This window comes from Suncus etruscus, chromosome 6, assembly GCF_024139225.1.
Source record: "Suncus etruscus isolate mSunEtr1 chromosome 6, mSunEtr1.pri.cur, whole genome shotgun sequence".
NCBI classification, from domain to species: domain Eukaryota; kingdom Metazoa; phylum Chordata; class Mammalia; order Eulipotyphla; family Soricidae; genus Suncus; species Suncus etruscus.
Window position 1 is genome coordinate 93290932 of NC_064853.1, and position 26999 is coordinate 93317930.

Below are 26999 nucleotides of genomic sequence, written 5' to 3' on the forward strand. Positions count from 1 at the left end.
TATATTAATTAACACTTAGCAAGATTCACCCCCTACTCCCATTAGAATGTATCTTTTGTTTGTTTGTTTGTTTTTGGGCCAACATCAAGTGGTGCTCAGAGGTTACTTCTGGCTCTGCACTCAGGAATTATTCTTAGTTTTGCTCAGGGGATCATCATGGGATATCAGGGATGAAGCCTAGGGCAGCGGCGCAAAAGGCAAGTGCTCTACCCACTGTTTGATTGCTCTGGTTCTGGGATATTTCTTCTTTTAAGATAAATATGGAGGGATGGAGAAATAGTACAGTGAGTAAGATACCATAAAGGTTCCCCAAGTCCCACTAGAAGTGATTCCTGAGCACAGAGCCAGGAATAAACCCAGATAACTATAGGGTGTGGCCCCATCCCAAAATAAATACATATAATGAATTTGCCTATTATTGATTTGGTGACAATTGACAAGACTTTAGCAATAAAGTGACATTTCCCCAAGATACTACTACAAGGTTCAGTGAGAATATCTTGGTTGCACCCATATACTCCTCAGGGCTATGAGTACACTGCATTCAGACACTTCTGTGTGGTATACTATATGGTCCGTATGGTCTAGTACACCTAAGTGCTCATTTTGGTCATATACACAAATATGGATGCCTCTTCCTTTCACACCTTCAGTTGTGCATGTGGACAGTTGTAGGTAAAGAATTTTTCTGGGTAGAGTGTTGCTGTGGAGACCTGATTGGGGAGTGTTGCAGATGATGATAGTAATTAAACATATACTGAGCTACTGTACATGTGCCATAGAATTCTAGGTACAAAGAAGAAGTGTTTTGTTTTGTTTTGAGAAGGTGTGGAGGCTTGGGCCATACTTAGAGGTATTCAGGTTTTGTTCTCAGGAGAAACCCCTAGAGATGGTTGGGGAAATAAATTCAGAAGTAGAGATTGAACCAGGGTTAGCTACACTGCAAAACAAGAGCCTTAACTCCTGTACAATCTCTACAGCTTCCAGTAGGATCTCAAAGACATTCTAGTCCCAAGTCAGAAAGATAGTACAGGTGATTAGGAGCTTGCCTTGCACATGGCTAATCCCAGTTCTATCCCTCGTACTCCTTAAAGTCCTCTGAGCACCACACTAGGAGTGATCACTGAGCACCAAGCCAGAAATAAGTCTTGAGCTCTGACAGGTATGCTGTCCCCTCTCCCCCCAAAAGATGATTCAGTTCAAAACCTAACCTGATTGTGGACTAAGCCTATAAATATTACCATGTGTTCAACCAATCTAGGCTTAATAATTTAAATGGTAAGAGATTCATGTCCCTTCCACCTTAATCTTCTAATCTTTTTTTTGTTTGTTTTGTTTTGTTTTGTTTTTCGGGCCACACCTGTTTGATGCTCAGGGGTTACTCCTGGCTACGTGCTCAGAAATTGCCCCTGGCTTGAGGGGACCATATGGGATGCCGGGGGATTGAACCGCGGTCCTTCCTTGGCTAGCGCTTGCAAGGCAGACACCTTACCTCTAGCGCCACCTCGCCGGCCCCTAATCTTCTAATCTTAAGAGTTAGTTACCCTAAAATAGGGACAACTTCCTGTTATTTCCTTACTTAACTTTTTGAATAGCCTAAATTATATCAAGTAAGGAAGAAAATTAAGCCACTACTGTGGAAGACTTCTGGTAAGCTTAGTATCTCACACTTAATACCTCACACTTTGGTTAATTTCTTCAGTCCTTCCTGTCCTTCTTTTTTTTTTTTTGTTTTTGGGCCACACCCGGTGATGCTCAGGGGTTACTCCTGGCTGTCTGCTCAGAAATAGCTCCTGGCAGGCACGGGGGACCATATGGGACACCGGGATTTGAACCAACCACCTTAGGTCCTGGATTGGCTGCTTGCAAGGCAAACACCGCTGTGCTATCTCTCCGGGCCCCTTCCTGTCCTTCTTATATCAAAAGCCTCCCTACCCCTGCCACTCACCTCTTGGTGATATAGTTGTTGCTTTTCCTGAAATAATTTTAGCTTCACATGGGATGGTATTCAAATACTCAACAAGAAGCCAGAACATATCAGTGGAGTATCAGCCCTGACTATATGTTTATTTCTTAAGTGTTCACCCTGTGTTTCTCCCTCAAGATTAAAACAAACTTCCAGAGGGGGAACTCTATGCGTGTTCTTCAGCCCAAAGAACTACCTGTGTAAAGAATGTGGTTAGTAGATGTGGATTGGATAGAAGACTTACTGAGTGGGTGAAGAGGATAATTTGATGAAGTAGGTTGAAGTGAAATGCTCATGGACCCTGAAACAAGACTCAATGTGTGTTATTTACATAGGTTTTCTCCAGGACATAGCTCAGTGGATCACTTCCTCTGATTCTTTAACAGTCATTTATCTTCTTTTTAAAAAATTACTTTAAGGGGCTGTAGAGATAGCATGGAGGTAAGGCGTTGGCCTTGCGTGCAGAAGGTCGGTGGTTTGAATCCCGGCATCCCATATGATCCCCCAAGCCTGCCAGGAGCAATTTCTGAGCGTAGAGCCAGGAGTAACCCCTGAGCGCTGCCGGGTGTGACCCAAAACCCACACCCCAAAAATTACTTTAAACACATGGTTTACAAGGTTGTTTGTGATATAGGTTTTTTGTTTGTTTGGTTGGTTGGTTGGTTTTTGGGTTACACCGGCAGCGCTCAGGGGCCACTCCTGGCTCTGCGCTCAGAAATTGCTCCTGGTAGGCTCGGGGGACCATATGGGATGTCAGAATTCGTCAGAATTCGAACCACCGACCTGCATGCAAGGCCAACGCCTTATCTCCATGCCAACTCTCTGGCCTGTGATACAGTTTTTTTTTTCTTTTAGTTACAAAGTTGTTCGTGATTGAATTTTGCTCATATAGTGTATGACAACCTTCAACAGTGCACATTTCCTGACACCAATGTCCCCAGTTTCCCTCCTGTACTCCCGCTGCCTGTCTCTGTGGCAGACATTTTTCTCCTCTCTCACTTTTTTTTTCCTTTTAGACATTGTGCAGTATTATTACTAAAGAGGCATCTTGTATATCACTTTACCGCCTTTCAGAACCTTGTTTTTGTCCAGAGGGATCATTCCAATAACTATCATTGTAGTAATTTGATCCTCTCTCACCTACTCCTTCCAAACACATCACAAACTAGGGAAGGGGCAGAGTATAGATGATACTCAGAGACATGCTGAGTGACAGCTCTGTACCTTCAATGCTAGTGATTTATTGCATTTACCTGCAGACACCCACTGAGACCAGAGCTACCTAGTGCTGAGCAGTGACTTGGGAAAATACAGGAAAACAGGAAAGGAGATGATGCTGTACTGGAATTTAAAGTCTCAAGATTTGTAGCTATGGGGCCGGAGCAATAGTACTGTGTTAGGGCATTTGCCTTGCATGCAGCCGATGCAGGACAAACCTGGTTCAATCCCCGGCATTCCATATGGTCTCCCAAGCCAGGAGCAATTTCTGAGCGCATAGCCAGGAGTAACCCCTGAGCATCACCAGGTGTGGCCCAAAAACCAAAAAGAAAAAGAAAAAGAAAAAGAAAGATTTGTTGCTAACCAAAATTACTCATAAATATCTTTTTTTTTTTTTTTTTTTTTGGTTTTTGGACCACACCCGATAATGCTCAGGGGTTACTCCTGGCTATGTGCTCAGAAGTTGCTCCTGGCTTGGGGGACCATATGGGACACCGGGGGATCGAACCGCGGTCTGTCCAAGGTTAGCGCAGGCAAGGCAGGCACCTTACCTTTAGCGCCACCGCCCGGCCCAAATGAATGTGTAGAAGGTTTGAGAATGGCATTTTTTTTGTTTTGTTTTGTTTTGTTTTTTGGTTTTTGGGTCATACCTGGCAGCGCTCAGGCGTTACTCCTGGCTCTATGCTCAGAAATTGCCCCTGGCAGGCACAGGGGACTATATGGGATGCTGGGATTCGAACCACTGTCCTTTTGCATGAAAGGCAAAAGCCTTACCTCCATGCTATCTCTCCAGCCCCCTCATAAATATCTTTACTAGCTTCTTTTATTTAAAATTTTGAACATTTCTAAATGGCTATTTTTCTCATAAGAATAAAATGTCCAAAAAAACATTGACTATAAGGCAGTTCTTAGATCAAGGGTTGTTAAAACCTGTTGATGAAAGCGTCTTAATACGTACATTTTTCAGATAAGAAAACACTGACTTAGACTGTTTCAGAAGGCTAGAGACATAGGCCAAGTGAAAGGTGGGTTGAATGTTGTTCTTGCTTTATGTTTGGGGGAAGGGGAGCAGTCATACCCAGTGATGCTCAGGGATCACTCCTGCAATGCTCGAGGAACCATATGGAGTACTGGGGATTGAACTCAGGTTGGCTGCATGCAACACAAGAACCTATAGCTTTCCTAGCAAAAAGTCCAATGATTTTTGCTTATCTCCAATTCAACAAGTACTTCATGACCCTATGCAGCAGCATAGAACATAGAGTCAGCAGCAAGTTTCCCAAGCATATCTTAGCACAGCTACTGGATAGTTGAGTGCCCTGCGCAGTCACTCCTGAGCCAACCTCATCTGGAAACTGCAGGACAGGAGGAGATACTGTCTCATGCTGCACACACTGAGGTCACTTCTGAGGAACTTGGGAGGTAACTCCTCCCCCCTTGACTTGGTGGTTATTAAACCACCATTGCCTTTAGCACTGCTGGGCCTCCAGCTATGAACCATTGAACAAATGTTCACCGTGGGCAGGCTTGAGGGTCAGAGGGTCACTGTAGATTAAGATCTTTGACTCTTTTACTAGCACACTGTGCTAAGTAGAACAAAGATTTCTTCTTTGTTCCCCGAAGAATGTAAACTCGAATTCTGAAAGCGTGGTTGAATGAAGGCAGCTAACTGTTGACCCAACTAACTCATAACTATTAACATTACAATCAAGTGTCTATAAGCCCTGCAGCTGAGCACATGAGCAAGGAGGGTCTTGTGGACAGAGAACATTTCCTCCTGTGCTCCACTCAATGGTTCTAGCCTGAACTGTGGCCCAGGCAGGAAACTTGATAACAGCACAGAAGAGGATTCAATGCATCAGGAGATTTCCCAGACTCTGATTTCCAGCTTTTAAAAGAAAGTCTTTTTTTTTTTTTTTTGGTTTTTGGGCCATACCCGGCGTTGCTCAGGGGTTACTCCTGGCTGTCTGCTCAGAAATAGCTCCTGGCAGGCATGGGGGACCATATGGGACACCGGGATTCGAACCAACCACCTTTGGTTCTGGATCGGCTGCTTGCAAGGCAAACACCGCTGTGCTATCTCTCTGGGCCCTAAAAGAAAGGCTTATACCTTTCTATAATTTTACAATTGGTTGACCATCTCACTGTTATACTGTGAGGCATTTATTTACTCTACAGACAGCTCTTCTATCTGAGAACAGGGAGCAAGACCTATTGTCCTTTCCTCAGAAGATGTAGGAAGAGCCTCCATTTCTAAGTGCTGGCTGAGTTCTCTGCCTTTGAAATCAAAAGGATCTCTACAATTCTCTTCGGTTAGGTACCAAGAACCCATTTGGGAACTGTGGACAGTGTCATTCTCTTCTTGGGTTGACACCTGCTCTGTAAGACTCACAGAAAACAGGTCCAAGCTGCAAAAGCCCTGGGAAAGAAATGCAATGTGCCTATTCCTATGTATCAGTTAACCAGGTGGAGACACTTTCCCCTCCCAGAGCCATGCAGTGGCCAAAGCTCATGACATACAGTCAATCCACATCTCATCGTGCTCAGTGGCACTACAGTCTTTTTTTTTTTTTTTTTTTTTTTTGGTTTTTGGTTCACACCCAGCGGTGCTCAGGGGTCACTCCTGGCTGTCTGCTCAGAAATAGCTCCTGGCAGGCACGGGGGACCATATGGGACACCGGGATTTGAACCAACCACCTTAGGTTCTGGATCGGCTGCTTGCAAGGCAAGCACCGCTGTACTATCTCTCCGGGCCCACTACAGTCTATTTAAATGGTAAAAGATCTGATGCAGAAGGGTTGAAATAGAAAACTAAGTCTGTCACTCACCAGCCAGGGATAGGAAGAACACCAACATGACAGAGAGGCGCCGTAGCATGACGGCTGAACCCAGAACAGCCACCTCCACTGCACCCCAGCCTTGTTCAGCAGAGCTGGGTCCCGGGAATAGTGCCTCAGGAAGACAGCGTGAGGCACTTGCAGATCAGCTATGACCAACCATGAGGACACGTTCTGTGTCTCGCTCACTTGGCTTCTGTATGCCCAAATGAGTGACAAACCAGCCTGGGGTGGAAGGCTCTCCTAAAAGAGTTGCTGGTAGGGGTAGAGGGTGGGGAAACCACAAGTGGCTCATGTGGAAAGCAGGCACTTTCGCTTCTGCCTTGAGTGCTTGTGAGGAGAGGGGTGGGGAATGGTCCGGTGAAGGTCCTCCCCAGGAGAGGGGCAGAATGTGTAGTGGCTCCAAGTTCTTTTTCTCATTCACAAATCTTGTTTTCCAAGATCCCAGCTTCTCATTCTGAGAAGGGGTCTTCTTTTTCTCATTCACTTATTCTCATTCCATTTTTCTCATTCACTTTCTACTAAGATGTTGAACACATGAAAACAAGAAATGGGGTATAGAAAGATGGTACAGGGTGACCCCGGTGGCTCTGAGCTCTGCAGGTGAGAGTAGCATTACATCTGTGGGCCCTTGCCCTTGAGCCCTTGAACTACTGGCCACACTGATTGAAAATTTCCAGGAGTAACCCACCCCATCCAGATCCCTTGAAATGGGGACCCATCCCCTTTAACTCCCCCAAATCCCTTAAGGCAAACAAAGAAAAACATGCTTTTATTGAAATAACATTTGTTTATGACATTACAGAAGCCAAGGCTCCTTTTAGTCAAGAGAAATCCAGTCATGGGCCTGGAGGGCACAGAGAGCCTCAAGCTACAGTGACCAGAGGATTTTACGCCTCGGGTGCTTTCTCAGGTCATTGAATAGCCCAGCCAGCTCCCCCTCAGATAGTCAAGGGCCAGAGGAAAAGTGAAGAGTCTCTGAGTACTGGCCTTGTAAATATAAAACCATGAGTTCGCATCAGATTAACACAAAAAGAGTTCTTAGCCCTAATGTGATGTGTAGAGGGAAAGGATCTGGGCGATAACTCTACAGGGTAGAGTCCCGTGATAAGATTAATGTACTTTAAGAATCAGAAGAAATTTAGTACTCTTCACCATAATGGGGCACCGTGAGAAGACAAGTCTGGCATGGCATGCTGGCAGTCATGCTCCAGCACAGTTAAAAATATATATATATATTTATTTCTATATTATATATAGAAATACATATAATATTAATATATATTATACAATAATATAATATATGCTTATATAAATATTATATAATAAACAATATATAAATAATATAATATATAACATATAACAATATATTCGTATAATATAATATTGATATTAAATATTAAAATAATATTAAAATATTACATTAAATTTAAAATATGATATTTATAAATATAAATATATAAATGTAATAAATATATATAAATAAAATTTTAAATCTTGGGCCATATTGGCTGTACACCAAGCTGACTTTTGAATCTGTGCTCAGTGATCTTTCCTACCAGCGCTCAGGGAACCATAAGCAGTGCTGGAGAGCCAACTGGGCCAGCCAGTCTTTTTATTTATTTATTTATTTATTTATTTATTTATTTATTTATTTACTTATTTATTTATCTATCTCTCTATCTATTTATTTATTTATTTTAGTTTTGGGGCCACACCCATTTGCTGCTCAGGGGTTACTCCTGGCTAAGTGCTCAGAAATTGCCTCTGGCTTGGGGGGGACCATATGGGACACCGGGGGATTGAACCATGGTCCTTCCTTGGCTACCTCTAGCGCCACCTCACCGGCCCCGCCAGCCAGTCTTTTTAAGACCACTGCCTTGCCCCAGTTCTTTGCACTTATATCTTAAACTGTCCAATGAAGAGTAAACTTTAAAGCGTTAGGTCTCCCAGGTGGATCTCAGACAACCAGTCCTGGGTTGAATGTAAGTGCCCAAGGATGAGATGCTGCTGAGGTGCTTTTACTCAGATGTGGTATATTTCCATGCCTCAGCAACGTGCTGAAATCTGAGGCCCTCTTGTGGACAATGGCAACAGTACACAACAGGGAGGCTTCTGGGAAGTCGTGAGAGGCCTGGGACCTGTGCTCACACAGAATACAGCAGGGTCTACCTTGTTGCGTTCATTAGGAAAGTGACTATTTAGAGATGCTGGTATCTTGGAAACCAAGATTTGTCCTCAGAAAAATGTGCCTTACCTTGTGACAACTAATTATAATGCAAATTATAACTCTATTGCATTCAACTGGCTAATACATTCATGACAAACTAGGAGACCATAATCTCTTTAATTGTATCTCCTTCAGAACTTTGTTGTTTCTGGTTTAATACCAGAAGGGTATTAAGTATCAATTTACTTTGGAGATTGGGAGAATTTCTTAATTTCCCTGTGCAGTTTACATGCGAAATGGAAAGCAGGCATGAGAGTAACAACTTGGAAGAGATTGTCTTCCTTCCTTCCTTCCTTCCTTCCTTCCTTCCTTCCTTCCTTCCTTCCTTCCTTCCTTCCTTCCTTCCTTCCTTCCTTCTTCCTTCTTTCCTTCCACCCTTCCTTCCACCCTTCCTCCCTTCCTTCCCACCTATCCTTCCTTCCACCTATCCTTCCTTCCTTCCTTCCTTCCTTCCTTCCTTCCTTCCTTCCTTCCTTCCTTCCTTCCTTCCTTCCTTCCTTCCACCCTTCCTTCCTTCCTCCCTTCCTTCCCACCTATCCTTCCTTCCTCCCTTCCTTCCTTTCTATTTTTCTTCTTTCCCTCCTTCTATCCCATCCTTCCCTCCCTTCCTTCCCATTCTTCCTTTCTTCTCATCCTTCCTTCCTACTTCCTTCCATTTCTTCCCACCTTTTCCTCCATCCCTCCTCTTTCCTTCTCTCCCTTATCTTCTCATCCTTCCCTCCCTCATTCCTTGCTTCCTTCTTATATCTCTCCCTTCCTCCCATACTCCCTTCCTCCCTCCTCCCTTCCTCCTTCCCTCCCTCCCTCCCTCCCTCCCTTCCTTCCTTCCTTCCTCCTTCCCTTCCTCCCTCCCTCCCTTCCTTCCTTCTTTCCTTCCTTCAACCCTTCCTTCCTTCCTACCTTCCTCTCTCCTTCCCTCCCTCTCTCCCTCCCTCCCTCCCTTCCTTCCTCCCTCCCTCCCTCCCTCCCTCCCTCCCTCCCTCCCTTCCTTCCTTCCTTCCTTCCACCCTTCCTTCCTTCCTTCCTCCCTTCCTTCCCACCTATCCTTCCTTCCTCCCTTCCTTCCTTTCTATTTTCCTTCTTTCCCTCCTTCTATCCCATCCTTCCCTCCCTTCCTTCCCATTCTTCCTTTCTTCTCATCCTTCCTTCCTACTTCCTTCCATTTCTTCCCACCTTTTCCTCCATCCCTCCTCTTTCCTTCTCTCCCTTATCTTCTCATCCTTCCCTCCCTCATTCCTTGCTTCCTTCTTATATCTCTCCCTTCCTCCCATACTCCCTTCCTCCCTCCTCCCTTCCTCCTTCCCTCCCTCCCTCCCTCCCTTCCTTCCTTCCTCCTTCCCTTCCTTCCTTCCTTCCTTCCTTCCTTCCTTCCTTCTTTCCTTCCTTCCAGCCTTCCTTCCTTCCTACCTTCCTCTCTCCTTCCCTCCCTCTCTCCCTCCCTCCCTCCCTTCCTTCCTTCCTCCCTCCCTCCCTTCCTTCCTTCCTTCCTTCCACCCTTCCTTCCTTCCTTCCTCCTTTCCTTCCCACCTATCCTTCCTTCCTCCCTTCCTTCCTTTCTATTTTCCTTCTTTCCCTCCTTCTATCCCATCCTTCCCTCCCTTCCTTCCCATTCTTCCTTTCTTCTCATCCTTCCTTCCTACTTCCTTCCATTTCTTCCCACATTTTCCTCCATCCCTCCTCTTTCCTTCTCTCCCTTATCTTCTCATCCTTCCCTCCCTCATTCCTTGCTTCCTTCTTATATCTCTCCCTTCCTCCCATACTCCCTTCCTTCCTTCCACCCTTCCTTCCTTCCTTCCTCTCTCCCTACCTCCCTCCCTCCCTCCCTCCCTTCCTTCCTTCTTTCCTTCCTTCCACCCTTCCTTCCTTCCTCTCTCCCTACCTCCCTCTCTCCCTCCCTCCCTCCCTCCCTCCCTCCCTCCCTCCCTTCCTTCCTTCCTTCCTTCCTTCCTTCCTTCCTTCCTTCCTTCCTTCCTTCCTTCCTTCTCTCCTTCCTTCCTTCCTTCCTTCCTTCCTTCCTTCCTTCCTTCCTTCCTTCCTTCCTTCCTTCCTTCCTTCCTTCCTTCCTTCCTTCCTTCCTTCCTTCCTTCCTTTCTTCTTTCCCATACCCTGGCTCTGCACTTCAGAATCACTCCAGGTGGTGCTCAGGATCTAACAGCTCCACTTGTGGTGCCTGGTATCTAACCCAGATTGGCGCATGCAAGACAAGCACACTACAGTCTTTAAACACTTAGGCTAGATTGAAAGTACCATGGGTAGGATACTTGCCTGGCATGCTGTAGAGCCAGGTTCAAATCCTGGCACTCAATATGTTCTACCCAGCCATTTCAAAAGTGACCACTGAGCAGAATTAGGAGCAAGCCCTGAGCATAGAAAGGTATGACTCCCAGACAAACAACAACAATAAACCCAAACAAAAGTCACTTGAATGGGATTGTCTTTGAAGCCACAGTCAGAGGGCCTAAGACAGTGTAAATAATGTACTTGTCTTGCATTCTACTAATCTCATTTGATCTCTGACACTACATAGGGTCCCCTGCAGCCCAGCGGGGGCTACTCCTGTGTGCAGAACCAGGAATAAACCTCGAGTACTGTTGAGTGTGGCCCAGTCCTTCCAATAATAATAAAATCACAGGCATGACATTTTGAACAATATAGCATTGTACAAACAGTTGAACTTGTATGGTGCAGTATTTGCATTGTGCAACAAGGAAAGCTTTTTGGTGCGGTAGGGGAGGCACATATTGAGCACTGCTTAGGACTCTATGCTCAGGAGTCACTCCTGGTGGGCTTAGGGGACCAGATAGAAAGTTGGTGATCAAGCTTGGGACAGCTGATGTAACACTACCCACTGACTTATCTCACCAAAGACAATAATTTTTAACAAAACAAACAAACAAAAAAGGCCTGGGGTTGTATTTATCTGATGGTTCTGGATTCTTTTCCATTTACTTAGATAGAAAGATGACACAAAATTCACTCACAGCAGTCTATTTTCTCCCTTGTTTTAAGGTGTCTCAAAACATCACAACTCTGATCTGAGAAACAACAGTGTGCAGGGACCCTGGAGTGCAGTGAGTTTTGGAGACCTACTACGTTCCTGGCATGAACCCAGAGATTGATCCCAATCAGCCCTCCCCAGCCTACTAGTCACTCCTACAAAGGAGTGACAAAGGCAGCTGGGCTTTCTTCCTCCCAGAGATGCCAGAGCATCTGGACTCACACAGGACACCTGGGACAGCCTTGGGAACAGCACAATGATGACCAGAACTTATGTGGCTCCTCTGGTCAACCTATGACATGAAATTTGTGAGGCAATTCTACCTACCTACAAGGCCCACAGGTTTGGACACTTCCTGCTCTGCCAGCCCCATTAAGTATGGCTGTTTCTGTGGATGCAGAAAAAGGCTGAGGACTGAAGGACTGAGGAAGTGCTTCTATGGAGAGTAACAAGGTGAGGATCCAAGATGAGTGTTTGCAGAAAAAGTAGAATGCTGTACTTTTTCTTTCCAGATTTAGTTCTTGCCCTGAGAAAAGTGCTTCTTGTGCTTGATCAGATCATTGAAGCCACCAACAAGTAATGCTGAGGAGCTTGAACTGGAGACGATTATAAACACATGATCAGGGCTGAGAGTCACTGACTGACATGGCAGGGGATGCCTTCGTTCTTTGTGTTAGTGGCCACACCCAGCGCTGATGCAGCCCAAACCTGTTTTCTCAGAGACCCCGGCCCTCTGCAAGATCCCGACCCACTGCCCTCACAAGCCCAGAGGAGATTCCCTCAGGAGGCATCACTAAGCCACTGGCCCACAGGCTGGTGGCCTGTGCTCTGCTTTCCACCCTCCTCTCATTTATGTCTCCTCGTGCCACCCCATTCTTGGTTTCTTCTCCCTTTGTCCCACAAGTGTGCAATGTTGTCAGACATCTCCCAATTTAACCTGCTCAGGACTGCAGTTTCAGGTGGTTGCCTAGTTGTGGTCTGTTTAGACATTAAACGGTTAAATCTCCTTGCTTTCTCTCCTAAATATGATTCTGATATGATTATTGAAGCAAACCCAGTTACAACCCCTCAGTATTTTCATTGTTCTGCTTCTCTGACCTGGGGAAACTGCTTCTAAGTCCGCCCAGATGGGCCCGTTCAGACTCAGCAGGAAGAATCAGGTCTGGCTCTGAGTCCCCTACCCTTAATTTGTCCAACCAGGTGGGGATGGTGTTTTCTGTCTGAGTCGCCCTGTGTTCCCTCCACTGTGCTTTGCAAGCTTGTTCTTCATCTTCATCTTCCTACATCCCTGGTCTCTCTTGTACTAGCACACACTGAAGAACTGAGTGAAGCAGAGACCCAGATAAATGTTCTGAGGGTTAAAATGAAACGTGGGCTGAAGACAATGCAAATCAAAAACCCCAAATATACGGATATAGAAAGAGCTTTATTTTGTTGTGCAAAAAGCCACAATTATCCACACAGTTGACACACACACGCACACACACACAAACACACACACACACTAGCAAGAAAGATACTTAGTTGTTAGGAAAAGGGGGGTGCTAACAGAATGGCCCCACAAACATAACTTACCAGTCTGAAACATTTCATAAAACAACATGGCTGCCTTTTTCTGGCCACCACACAGATGAAGGCTGATGAACAGTGAGAAGCTGCTTATTGTTTTCTGAAATTCTGAAGCAAAGATCTAGCTCTGTTCCTTGTCCACCCCCACAGGCCTCTTCAAGCTGGCCCAGCTCAGACACCAATCAGAGGACTAAGTGCTCAGCCAAACTTACATCTACTCACACACCGAATCAACCCAGCCCTGATGATTCCTAAACTGAACCCTAGACTAACTCTGACCCTTAATAACCCCCAGTTCTGTCTGTCTGGGTTGGGAGTGATGACACATCACCCGAGCCTATGGTTCCCAGCAGGTTCTGACACTAGGGTGTCCTTCCCAGAGGCTGTTGGGAGAAAGAGGGACTCCTGTGTGCAAAGGTCACTCCTGTGTCACCTAGCAAATGGGTCTTCATTCTGGAACCACCTTTGGTTCCAGTCACTGTGGACTGTCTTTCCCACATTTCCCTCATTGCAGAGCAACAATCATTCTCAGGGCTTTGCACAAGGCTTTGATTATTTTGTGGTTCCTGGAGCACAAGTCCCCCAGGCAGCACCCCTTCCCAGAGGGTTCAGCCCAGCCACCACCATGCTCAGAGATAGGAGAATTCCAGTCTCTTCCTTGGTCTCCTCAACCTTGGGACACTAGCTGCCTTTTACATGCTACAGAATCACTCTTTTTCCTCTTAAAATCTATAATATCTATAACTTTTTTTTTTTTTTTTTTGGTGGTTGGGCCACACCAGCTGTACTCAGTTTTTACTCCTGAGTTTGGGTTTGTGCTCAGGGATCATTCCTGGAGGTGCTCAGGGGACCATATGGGGTGCTGGGGATTGAACCCAGGTTGTTCATATGTAAAACCAGTGCCCTACCTGTTGTACTATTGCTCTGGCCCCCTGTAACAATTATTTTTACATTAAATTATCTCAAAATAGTACAACTCTTTCTTTCTCATCTCTGTATCTCTCATGGATCCTTACTGAAAATCATTGTAATAGCAAATAATTTTGAAAATAAATAAATCTAAAATGAAATATGTAAAACTATAGACTAGAAAAAGAATATAAATGACAAAGGCATCCTTGATAGGGATAATATAAGTCCTAAAATTAACAAGATCTACATATCTCAAAAACTCTAAAAATTCAGATATTATGCTCAAAAAGGAGTAATTTATGACCAAATAAAGTAAAGTTAAATAACCAAATAAATTGATAGATGGTCAAAACAAATAATTCAGAACCAAAAAAAATAATTGAAAATAAATGACTATGATCATAAGAAACTCTAACACTAAACACCTAGAGAAAACTTAAAGTCACAAAAGATTTTACTCTGAAAAAAGTAAAATAATTTTTAAGCTTCCAATGACCTCTAGGGAACTATAAAAATAAATGAGTCAAAACTCCAATAGTGAAAAACAAAATAACTATGAGTGAATAACTCAGACATCAAGAACTGTCAGAGTAGATAACTAAAAGTAAATCATTGTCAAGATAACTCATTTGAAAATATATCACTTTTGGTGTATGTATGTTGTGCTCTGGAACTCAAGTCTGCATATTCTCTAGGCATGAGCTCTATCACTGAGCTACACCTTCAGCTCTTAAAATAACTATCAATAAGTAACTGAAATTGAATTTTTAAAAAACACTCCAGTTTGAAGATAATGTCATTATAAAGTTAGCATAAAGCTAAAAAAGTAGCAAATAATTAGAAACCTCAAACTAAATGAATGGAATGAATTAAAATGCACAACCAAAATGCTGACGCCAAATTAGTTCTTAATTCAAACAGATCAATATAAGTGCCTCAGAACATCACTGAAGAACCAGCCCTCTCAGAAATAACCATCCTAGCACCGAGTCACACCAGCACCACGTGTCCACATCTATAGGCTCAGGTTCCCAGTAAAGGGAGCTCTGGCTTCTGCACCAGGCCCTGCACTCCCATTCTTCAAGCTTTGCAGGGAGCAGGCTGCAGGAAGATTCCTCTCTTCCCCCTGAAGGTGACAGCGGCCTGGCAGCTCTACAGAGCCAAGTGTGTCCAACAGGAGTCTCTGAGGGTTGGAGGGGTCCTCGGGCAGGCTTCCCTTTGCCCTGAAACCAGTCATCTCCTGCACAGGGCCAAGCAAAACCAGTGGAATCCCGTCCATCCATCCATCCATCCATCCATGTGCCTTTGTCCAGTGCCCTGTGCGTGGCTGATACTCAATTCCCAGAGGACGGTGGGAGAAGCAAAGACTCAGGAGCTCCTCTTGTTGTTCCTCCTTCACACTTACGGGTCTTGCTCCTCGCTGCCTTTTCCTTCCTGGATCCCACTGCCCGTTTCATGAAAGGATTTGGGGGAACAGGTTTCATAGCTGTCATCCAGCTGGAAAAGTCCTGAGAGCTAGAGGGGATAGAGGTGCACTGTCAGGGTTAGCTGTGAGAAAGGGGATGGTGTGTGTGTGTGTGTGTGTGTATGTGTGTGTGTGTGTGTGTGTGTGTGTGTGTGTGTGTGTATGTGTGTGTGTCCCACCCACCAGGCCCCTCACTGTAGCCCCAAAGCTGCATCTTTGCTAAGGTGGTGTTGATGGTGGTGCCGAGAGACATGCTGGACTGGCAGTGCTGGAGCCTCTTTGCACATGAGGTGACCTCAGCTTCCTAAGTTACGGATGAGCATGGCAAGGGGACCAGGAAACAGGGAAAGAATGATAAAAAGGAAAAATTACACTCAGGGCGCTGCTCTCCTTCTCCATGTCTCCTGGTGCCTTTCGGTCCTCAGCGATGTCTGCAGAGAAGGGCTCCTGGCTGGAGCAGCCTTGGGGAAAGAAGAGAAGGTGGTAGGGGGAGACCATACCTGTCCACTGTCCATCCCTAATCTGGCTCCCCAGGAGAGCTGCTGCTCTGCTACCTCCCAGCTCCCAGTTTCAGCTAGGAAAATCGCTATATGGACCAAGAAGGGATGGAGAAGGGGCCTCTATGCAGAGTTCAGAGTCCTCAGATCTTGGCCTCCAAGTACCCCACCTCTCTTTTGGGATTTGGGTAACACCATGCAGTGCTTAGGACTTACTCCTGGCTCTGTACTTAGGCATCATTTCTGATGGGGTTCAGGAGACCATATGGGGCATCCTGTATAGAACTATCTTCCAACCCTTAATTATCTCTGTATTTTCCTCAATACCTCCAGTGCCTCTCCCCACCCAGACCCCACTCCTGCCTGTGCCTCACTACTTGTAGACTTTGTGAATGAACATCACTATCCATCTCCTACCTCACACCTGCTCCACCCAAAATCAGAGGCCCAGCATGGTCTCTCTCCAATGAGTAACCTAATGAGCCACACCCACGGGTGCATGTGGGAGTCAGAACACTCCCACCAACTACTGAATATTGTTCTGTGCCTGCGGAAAGGTGGTCCCTCAACCATCTGTAACAATGCAGAAACAGAGCTGAGAAGGAATCGCCACTTGGTTGGTAAATACCCCATGAAAATTATTACTCCATCTTTCTGCTTTTGTTCCCATACCCTCTCCCTCCTGGGCTCTGCCTGCAGGGGCTTTGTCCCCCAGGAGTTTAGAAAAGCTGCTATCTGCAGGAGGAGACCAAATCAGCTGAGAACCAATCCCAGATCTAGTGGGCTCTGAGAATTCTGCAAGAGGCTGGGCAAAGCCTTAAAGGGAGGAAGGTTAGAAAGAGAGGAGTGAGGGGGAGCCTGACATTGGCGGGTGGGTGAGTTCCAGACATCACAGGGAAGAGTAAAGGAACAAGTGGGAGCTCCCCCTGTCTGCCCCGGAGCCTCTTACATATGTTTTGGTATCTGAGCTCTCCCCAGAGCATGCCAGTGGAAACTATTTAAGAAACATGGGGCACATTGGGCAGCCCCTTGCTGATGCCATAATGTCAGAGATTTCTAGCAGCTGCCCAGTTCTCCTAGACTAACACCAAGCCTGGTGCACCAGAAGGAGGAGGAGTGGCAGGCAAAGGGGGATACTGGCCCAGGGAGAAGCCTCTGAGGTGGTAGGCGTCACTGAGAGGAAGGAATTAGCCCTATTGTGCAGAAAGAAAGGTGCCATCTGAACTCTGATCAGGTGCCTCTGTCTCCACTGCAGCCTTCCAGGACTGGCATTGGGAAGGTTGCAATAGGCATGGGTCTGACATACCTCCAGAATTTCTGGGATCATTTGGTCACTGTTCACCTTCAGGGAAATTTGTGGGGAGAGAGTTTACTCCTGATATCTGTTCATGCACTCTGGGATTTCCAGGGGAAGATTCTCCTGGGTTCCTGGCCAGGCACGAGGGTGGGAAAGTGAAGCCCCAAAAGTACCCATATAGTTTAGAGTGGAGGGGAGGGTCTATACTTCTGAGAGTGTAAATGCAGGAAGTGCCAGTGCAAAATTACACCCCAATGTGATGTATGAACATGCATATATAAGCTAAGCCATGAGCTTGTGGCACAGAATTCTTATGCATGTGTGGGGCCTACTGCCTTCTATTCTATCCTGTCCTATCCTATTCTGTTCCACTCCACTCCATTCTATTCCCTCCCATCCAGATCTATTCTATTCCATTTCAGTCCATTCCATTCCTTTCATTTCCATTCTATTTCACTTCCTTCTCTGAGAGGAGGAAGTCTGGGAGGAACAGTGGCAGGACAGAGGGCCATGGCAGTGAGATCACCCACACTACAAGACCCTTCACAGAAGCTTCAGAAACTGCAGCTGCTCTGGAGGTCCTCTAGGGCCTCCCTGTGGACCCTGATGCTTGGCAGCAGTGACACTCCCTGCTCCTTTGGTGTCCCTCATGAAAACTTGGGAGAAACCAGACTCCTTAGGTGGGGCTGGGAGAGGCCCATCAGTCACAGCCCCTTGTTCACAGCAGAAGGAGCTTCCCATTCTCCTCAGCCTTTCCCCAGAATTAACCCCTTATCTCAGCTCCCAAAGCCCCTTCAGTGTTTGGGCACCAAACACTCTCAGGTACTTTAGAAATGCAGCACTGGGGAGGGGACCCCAAAGACTTGGAGGGGGTAAAAAAGGGGAAAGGCCCAGTATCTTGGGCACTGTGAGAGCTGAATGTGTTTCTGGCTTTACTTATCAGCTCTGTAACCCTGAGCAAACCCTTTTATTCTGAGCACCAATTCCCTTATCTCAGAAATGGGGATAGTGTGATCTATTCTAAAAATATAAACCATTTTAATCATTTAAAATGTCTGGTATATTTATTTAAACAACTTTTATTACATACACAATTGTGTTTGGGTTTCAGTCATGTAAAGAACACCACCCATCACCAGTGCGACGTTCCCATCACCAATGTCCCAACACTCCCTCCTCCCACCCAACCCCCGCCTGTACTCTAGACAGGCATTCTATTTCCCTCGTACATTCTCAATATTAGGATAGTTCAAAACGTAGTTATTTCTCTAACTAAACTCATCCCTGTTTGTGGTGAGTTTAAAAAAAAAACATAAAATGTCTGATATAGCATAAAGATAAGTACTTATGATATATAATAATAAAACATATTATATTATAATTATAATAAAGATTATAATAGCAAAGTCCTTATGCTGTATAAGTAATACCTGTTCCTATGAACAATAATTATACTAAAATTAAAGTGAAGATTTCAGAACAGCCTTAGGCATTACTGGGCTATTACTTACATTTGGGGGAGGTCTGTTTTCCATTTTCTTCGCCTTCATTATTACCTGGAGAATAGAAGATCAAAAAAATGACTTTTCGGGCCCGGAGAGATAGCACAGCGGTGTTTGCCTTGCAAACAGCCAATCCAGGACCAAAGGTGGTTGGTTTGAATCCCGGTGTCCCATATGGTCCCCCATGCCTGCCAGGAGCTATTTCTGAGCAGACAGCCAGGAGTAACCCCTGAGCACTGCCGGGTGTGACCCAAAAACCAAACCAAAACAAAACAAAACAAAAAAAAACACCAAAAAAGACTTTTCTTTGGGAGGTGTGGGATAGTTAGGGTCACAAGCTAGTAAGTTGTTCAGGGACTATTCCTGGCTCTGTACTCAAGAGTAAGCCCTTGGGACAATGCTTGGAGGAATCATTGCTGCACTGAGGACCACACTAGGGTTGACAGTGTGCAAGGCTAGCACCTTAACCCTTATATTGTATCTCCAGTCCCTAAAATTAATTCTAAAGGAAACACAGCCTCTTGACACCATCCCAGAAAAACAAAACTAAACGTCTTCTTGGCACACACACGACCAACATTCTAACAGCTCAACACAAAGTGATAGCTGGATCTTGGATGAGCAAGCTGACTCTGATTCTCAGAGTCTGAACTGAGGGTTGGGGAAAGAAACCCTGAGTCTCTGGGGGCACTTCCAGCCCAGAAATTGTAGACTAGCCATGTTGGAGTGTAGTATAAGAAGGGGGGAGGAGGGGGCCAGAGAGATAGCATGTAGGTAAGGCGTTTGCCTTGCATGCAGGACGGTGGTTCGAATCCTGGCATCCCATATGGTTCCCCGAGCCTGCCAGGAGTAACCTCTGACCGCTGCCAGGTGTGACCCAAAAACCAAAAACCAAAAACCAAAAAACCAAAAACAAAAAAAATAAAAGATGGGGGGAGGAGGGGCCAGAGTGAAAGCACAGCGGTAGGGCTTTTGTCTTGCACGCAACCAACCCGGAACGGACCCAGGTTTGATTCCCAGCATCCCATATGCTCCCCCGAGCCTGCCAAGAGCGATTTCTGAGTACAGAGCCAGGAGTATTCCCTGAGAGCCACAGGATGTGGCCCACCTCCTCCCCCCGAAAAAGAAGAGGGGAGGTGAGCTGAGAGGACTCACACCAACATGGCTGTAGGGTTCTTATCTCGCAGTGATAAGCACATCACATACCTCTGGATAATTTAAGGAATTTAATTCTAACATGCATTTAGAACTATCATGGCCATTTCTTTCCCTCTAAACCCATTGAAATTCAATAACAAGAAAGCTCCTTCAATTTAAATTATCTTTGTGGGGGATTAGAGAGATAGTACAGTGGATAAGGTGTTTGCCTTACATATGGCTGACCTGGGCTCAATATTCAACCTCCCATATGCTTCACCAAGTCTACCAGGAGTGCAGAGCGAGGAATAACTCTTATTATCTTTAGGTGCCTCAAAACAAAGAAAAATTTAATTGATTAAAATAAATTATCCTCTGTAGAATATCTTTTTTTTGGTTTGTAGTGGTGATTTTGAAATAATGCCACGGTCTTTCCCTTATTGTCCACTAGATGGCATAAGGGGCCATTCTACTTATTTAAATATCTATGTCCCCCACCCCCCACACACACACTTTTTTTTTTTTTTTCAGTGTCTCAGCCCAGCACTTGTTGGGGAACCTGGATTTACACACTTAGTTGTGGTGTTTGTGTGGGCTTCCAGTAGCAGAACCCAATAGCAGCACCTGGTGCTGCTGGTTCTTACCCCAGGAATTTCTTTCCTCTTTTTGTTTTTGGGCACACCTGGTGATACTCAGGGGTTATTGCTAGCTCTGCGCTCAGGAATTACTCCTGGAAGGCTCAGGGGACCATTTGGGATTTGTGGGGATCCATCCTGGGTCAGCCGCATGGAAACCAAGTACCCTACCTGCTCTTCCTTTTAAGTATGCCAAATGCTTTAAAGATATCTGCATCACGTGAAGTACATTTTCTCCTGGGGAGTGGAGACCTGCCTGGAAGCTGCCATGACTTTCTCTCTCCTCTTTCTCCTGGTTTTGTGTCATCATGAATGAGCAGCTCTTAAGCACAGGAAAGCCAAAAATCACATCCAAAGAGATGAAGTGTGTTTGAGCTGGATACGTTCTTTTGTGCTTGAGCACTGACTATTGTGTTTATGTCTAAGTTTGTTAATCAAGTCAGCTAGGCCTTCAAAGAGTTAAAACCCATTTTTTGCCTACTTCATTCTATTAGATCTGCAGACCTCACAGCAGCGTAATGAGTCAGTAAAAGCACACATGTCTAGGGTGTCCCTTTCCTTAGCTAGGGAACCCCTTTCCTTGGCAAGCCTGTCTTTAGCTAACAGGAAGCAAATCAAAATCACTACAAAGCATTCAGCGAATTGCTTTTAAATTCCACATATTCTAATAAATTTTTTATCCACCCCCATTAGACAGATCATTACAGTGCCACTTAACACCTAAATGGTGTTATTCAGACATTATGTTTCTAACAAGAATCAACTGCTATGAAACAAGCATTTGACTGTTTATTGCAGATGCTTGCACTTCATAATGTATATTCCCAGTAATAAAGTTGTAAATGCTGTAATATTGGGGGAAGTGTAGAAGGTAAATTTGGGTTACATCCAGCTGTGCTCAGGGATCTGTGCTAGTGATCAATCACTCTTCATAGTTATCAGGGAACTATATTTGGTGAAGGAGACTGAACTGGAATGGGCCATATGCAAAGAAAATGCCTTCCTTCCAGTATTCTCTTTCCAGACCCTGTAGAGAGAAGGGTTGTTGTTTTTTTCATCATATAAGTTAAGCAACATGAAAAATAAACATCGAGATACTGGTCATTACTAGTGTAGATTTACTTTATTCAGGTCTAACATTCTTATAGGTTCAATTCATTCACAAGTAATCAAATGCCTGAAGAGGCTTTGTCTTGGAAGGTGTTCCTCTTCCTTTAGCTTCTATTGATGATACTTGCATTCTTGTCCTGCTCTTAATCTTGGTCCCAATTTCTGGTGTTTCTGCTTCACCATAATAATCACTGACAACCTCTACTACTGGATTAATGAGGCCAACTCTTTTCTGAGCTCTACCCTAATTACTATTTCTCTCTTGACTATTCACATATTGATCCAGAACTATAAGATTTGGATTTAGTTTCATGAAGACAATCTTGCAAAGTGTGAATAAGTACTTTATCAATCTTATTCATAGATTATTTAATTAAAGAAATGGGGTGAGGTTTTATGGGATGGGTGTGGCTGCCAGGGCTTTAAAGGGTGGGGACTTGGCCTTACTTGGAGGGCAGGCTGGGAGGGGGTGGGAGACAGTGGTGACAGGAAGGTCACATTAGTAGTATTGATTCTGGAACACTGAATGCCTGAAACAACTTATTATGAACAACTTTGTAAACTGTAGTGTTTAAATAAAGTATTTAAAAAAAATTAAATGACTGAATGAGAGTGCAGCAGATAGGGTGTTGATAGATAGATCTAGTTTCAATTTCTAGCATCACATATGGTTTCCCACCAAGAGTAATTCCTGAGTACAGAGCCAAAAATAAGCCCCGAGTACTACTGGGCATTGCCCACCCCCCCAATACAACAAAAGAAAGAAAAAGGTGTCTGTGTTTCTATAAGCATTCCATTAATCACCAGCATTATATATAGCTCTTGAAATTACACTACATGAGATTTCTCGCCATGATTTCTTCAAACTCAGTGTTACTCAATTGAAAGCATTCATTTCCCTTCTGGAAGGCCCATCATGACCCCCTCTCAGGTGGAAGCTGATTGTATGAATCAGACACTGGAAATCTAATGTAGGTATGTTGCTATTGGTTGGATGACGAAGGAAAGCAGGTTTCACAATTGGAGCTGGTGACAGAGCACCTGGAGGTGTACCAGGAAGATTCGGAAGGGCAGCAAGTATGAGGACCACCTAAGAAGGTCAGCGGGTGAGATGCAAGGGGCTTGAAGGGGAATTAATGTTTAATGTGGTACCAGGGGCAAACTAGCTTTGGGGGCAGAGGACCAAGCAGAAAGAGACCAAGGAAGGCTGCCCCAAAGAAATATGTGCCAGTGTCCAGAAAAAAGAAATGGTAGTGGAGGGTAATCTCTTGGATCTGGAGGCCCAGCTAGAGAAGGGGGCCAAGTCTGAAGGAGGTGAAGGGGCTAGTGGACCTGCTGGTCTGAAGGACCTAATAAGAGTGGATGAGGTGGAGTCTGTCGAGCTAGCAATGGTGGGTGGCCTTCATGGCGCTATCAGCCTATGAATAATGTTCCTCCTTCCTTCTCCTGCCTCCTCAGGGGCTTTTCTCCATCTTTCAGTACTTTATGGAACTACTGCTCATGAATTGTCACCTAGAATAGTATTATCCATACATTTATCCCTATGATGGCATTTCCTGAGACTGCTTTTCAAAAGAACTCAGGAACCGTTTATTGCACAGATTTATAAAAGGATTCTGATCTTGAAGTTCTGTTAGGCCAACAGATCTCTGGACCTTTTTTTTTTTGGGGGGGGGGGTCACACCCGGAAGCGCTCAGGGATTACTTCTGGCTCTACGCTCAGAAATCGCCCCCGGCAGACTCGGGGGACCATATGGGATGCCAGGATTGGAACCACCGTCCTTCTGCATGCAAAGCAAATGCCCTACTGCTGTGCTATCTCTCTGGCCAACCCTGGACCTTTTTGAGGAGGCTTCAGGTCCAATACCAACAAGGACAAACTTTGCTCTGTATTTAGGGATCACTCCTAAATAAATAAATGGTGCTTAGGGATCATATATGCAGTGCTGTAGATCAAACGGGGGGGGGGGGTTGGTTATGTAACACTATCCCTATTCTTTGTGTAAGCTTACCTACAAGAAAGACTCTCCCATTCCTGGGAGGGGTCTTGGGAAGGTTATAAAAGGTTTGGCCTGAGGGGCCAAAGGGGATTTACCTGGATGGAGGTCAGAGGAGAAAAGATGGCTGAAAGGAGTTAAGACACAGGGCAAGCTAAGGATAGCATGTGCTTAAATAGGTTTATGTTATAGGCCACAGATGTTGGCCAGGGCAAATAAAGATGTTATCTCTCTGAAAACCTGACTACATGTGAGTTTTCTGCCCGCTGCAATCACCTGAACTGGCAGACCTGCCGGCTGATGGAGAAGGTGAAGCCACGTGGTCCTGAGATAGAGGACAAAGGCCTCCATCATCATTCACCTCCATCCAAGCCCATCCAAGGGACTGAATGCAACAGGTTATATGCAATGCAAGTGCCCTACCCTCTGTATTATCTCTTTGTTCCTCTAATTTTATTTTTATGTACTTTGTGCTATATATTTTTCTAAGCTTTTGATAATCCATAAATGTGCTGTTTTTTTAGAACCAGAAAAGGAAAATTAAAATAGTTCAATTCAATAGGTCAGATATCTAAAATAATTTACAGTCTCACTTTCCCCATTCTTAAATTCATCATTGGGGTTGAGAAATAGTTTTGTAATTCCATGGTCACAATATTTGGTATATCCTCCTGAGCTCCTAAAACCAGAGCCATTGTACCAGCTGGTTAATCATCCCTGACCCCTGTATCTATCACCACCACCACAGGTGAAGGTCTTAGCAATTGCTTGCTCAGGCCAGAGCATAAGTAGCCTGAGCCCTCCATTATTGACAACCTTGGAGTTATTCAGCACCTTTGCTCAGACATACTCCTGCCTTCTAAAAACCCCTCCTGGTACTACCTGTCTTACATCCTATTTCCCAAAAGCAGACTGTGCAAGTATGTGATAGAGAAAGCACTTAAAGCCAGGTATATCCAGTGTACAGTTGTGATGATAGGTGAAGTTGAGCATCAACTGGATGCCCTGGAAAAGTCTGGGCATACTTGGTATCCTTGATATCCCATCTGGAGGCAGATGCATTGGATTTTCTCATGAGTCAATAAACCATAGACTACTCATACTACCACGGGGGAGGCCATGCCTTCTATGTATTTCCTGGACAGATAGCTGACTCAGAAGAACAGAGTCACCTCATCTTAGAGCAGTGATGAGTGTGTGCACCATCTGATAAGGATCAGGGTGAGATGTCAACAGCTTCACTATACTATTATTCTTACGTTTTTTTTTTTTTTTTTGCTTTTGCTTTTGATTTTGGAACAACACCCAGGAATGTTCAGGGCTTATTCTTGGATCTGTGCTCAAGTACCACTCCTGGTGTTGCTTAGGGGACCACATAGAATGTTGGGGATTGAATCTGTGTCAGCTGTGTATACAGTAAGTGTCCTGAACACCATACTATCTATCAAGCCACTTGTGTGTTTGTTGTTGTTTTCATGAAAGATATAAATTGCATGTTTAGAGCAGTGGTTTACAGAAATATGAAGTGAAAGAACTGATTTCTACCTTCCCATGTTTAGCCTTTATAGTTTTTCCTATTATAAACATCTTGTCTTAGTACAGTACGTTCATTATAACTGGTGAAGTGATACATTATTATCAACTAAAGTTAAAAGCTTAAATTAGGGCAAAAGACCGAAAGTTCCTTACAAAGTTCAGTTATAAGAAAGTTTGTCCACTTTCACAACCTTTATTAAATTTATCTTGAAAGTCCTCTTGACTAATAATGACAAGAAATCCTCTTGTCTAATGACAAGAAAAAGAAATCAAAGAGTTCCAAATTGAAAAAGAAGTCAAACTATCTCTTGTTGCTGATTACATGATAATATACACAGAAAACCCTAAAAATGTCACAAGCACAGGTGGATGGATGCTTTAGGGTCCTTTATCTCCAGCATCCTGGTGCCGAGTTTTCTTATCTAGTTCTGGTCCTGTGGCAACAAAGGCTAACAAATCCATTTAGACCCAGGGAGATTAAATGGCTAATTCAAGATCACACAGTGTTGAGGATGGAATTCATACTTTCCCATTTCCTTATTGAACTACTTTGTGTTATGAATATGTGAGTGAATTTTGCACCACCCATGTTACAGATGAAGTCACTGAGACACGGAGCAATTGCCAAAATAGTTACTGTTTTGCCCATAGAGCCTGGCTCATGACTTTTCTCTCAATAAAGTATAGCACAATGGCTAGGTGTTTGACCAGGTTGGGAAGTTAATATGTAGTCTTCTTTATTTTTCCTAATGGCTGCATAGTATTCCATTGTGTAGATATACCACAATTTCTTTATCCATTTATCTGTTTCTAACTATGTAGCTGTTAGGAAAAATGAAGCCATTAAATTTGCTTATTCGTGGATGCATTATGGAGATTATGCTGAGTAAAATGAATCAGAGAGAAAGGGATAGATCACTCACTTGTGGACTATAAGATAAACAAGAGACAGTATGGTAATAATATCCAGAGAGAATAGAGATAAGGGTTAGAAGGTCCAGCCTAGGGTATAAAGCTTGCCACATAGAGTGGTGAATGCAATTAGAGTAGAGAATGTCTACTAGGACAATGATTGTTGGAACTGATCACTCTGGATAAGAACTTGGTGCAGAAAGGAGAGAAAGTGATATATAAGGCACCCCTCCATTGACAATAGTGTAAACCACAGTATCAAAAAGAAAGAAGAGTGAAGAGAGTGAAGAGAAAGAGAGAGTGAAAGAGAGAGAGAGGCTAACTGCCTACCCTAGAGCAATGTGGGGGTGGGAGGGAAATGGGAGACACTGGTGGCAGAAAGGGTGCACTAGTGAAGGGTAATGTACATTCTATGACTGAAACACATCAATGAACAATTTTGTAACCATGATGCGTAAATAAACCAATTAATAAAAAAAAAGAAAAAAATGGGGCTGGAATGGTGGCAGAAGCAGTAGGTCGTTTGCCTTGCACACGCTAATCTAGGACGAACCGCAGTTCGATCCCCCAGCATCCCATATGGTCCCCCAAGCCAGGAGCAATTTCTGAGTGCATAGCCAGAGTAACCTCTTAGCGTCACTGGGTGTGACCCAAAAAGCAAAAATAAATAAATAAAAATAAAAATAAAATATAAAAAGAAATGTGGTCTTCCCACTGTAGCATAATAGTTTAGAATATGACTCTATAGATGTGGGATGGAAAGGACTCTAATTCACTTCTGGTAGGAATGTTGACTGTTCCAGTCTTTTTGGAAAACAATAAGGACATTCCTCAAAATACTAGATATTGAGCTGCCTGGAAATATATACTCTAAGGCAGTGGTCCTCAAACTATGGCCCGCGGGCCACATATTGTATTTGTATCTGTTTTGTTTCTTCATTGCAAAGTAAGATAGATGCAGTGTGCATAAGAATTCGTTCATAAGTTTTACTATAGTCAGACCCTCCAATGGTCTGAGGGACAGTGAACTGGCCCCCTGTTTAAAAAGTTTGAGGACCCCTGCAAGGGTTCAAAAACAGTGCAGAAAAGGCATCTGTGCTCTTATAGTCACAGCAGCATTATTCATAATAGCCAGAATCTGGAAACAACCAAAGTGCCTGAAAACAGGTGAGTGGATAAAG

General features: G+C 44.4%; 1 protein-coding gene across 1 annotated transcript in view; it reads right to left on the reverse strand.

Moving 5' to 3' along the window:
- Window positions 1-15023: 15023 nt before the first annotated feature.
- MCF2L2 (MCF.2 cell line derived transforming sequence-like 2) overlaps window positions 15024-26999 on the reverse strand; it is a 257863-nt gene continuing 245887 nt past the window's right edge. The window contains exons 28-30 of the mRNA XM_049775600.1: window positions 15568-15656; window positions 15216-15245; window positions 15024-15149 (exon numbers count right to left, since the gene is read on the reverse strand). Coding sequence (XP_049631557.1) covers window positions 15132-15149; window positions 15216-15245; window positions 15568-15656 — 137 coding nt within the window. The 3' untranslated portion in view covers window positions 15024-15131. The remainder of the gene's footprint in view (window positions 15150-15215; window positions 15246-15567; window positions 15657-26999) is intronic.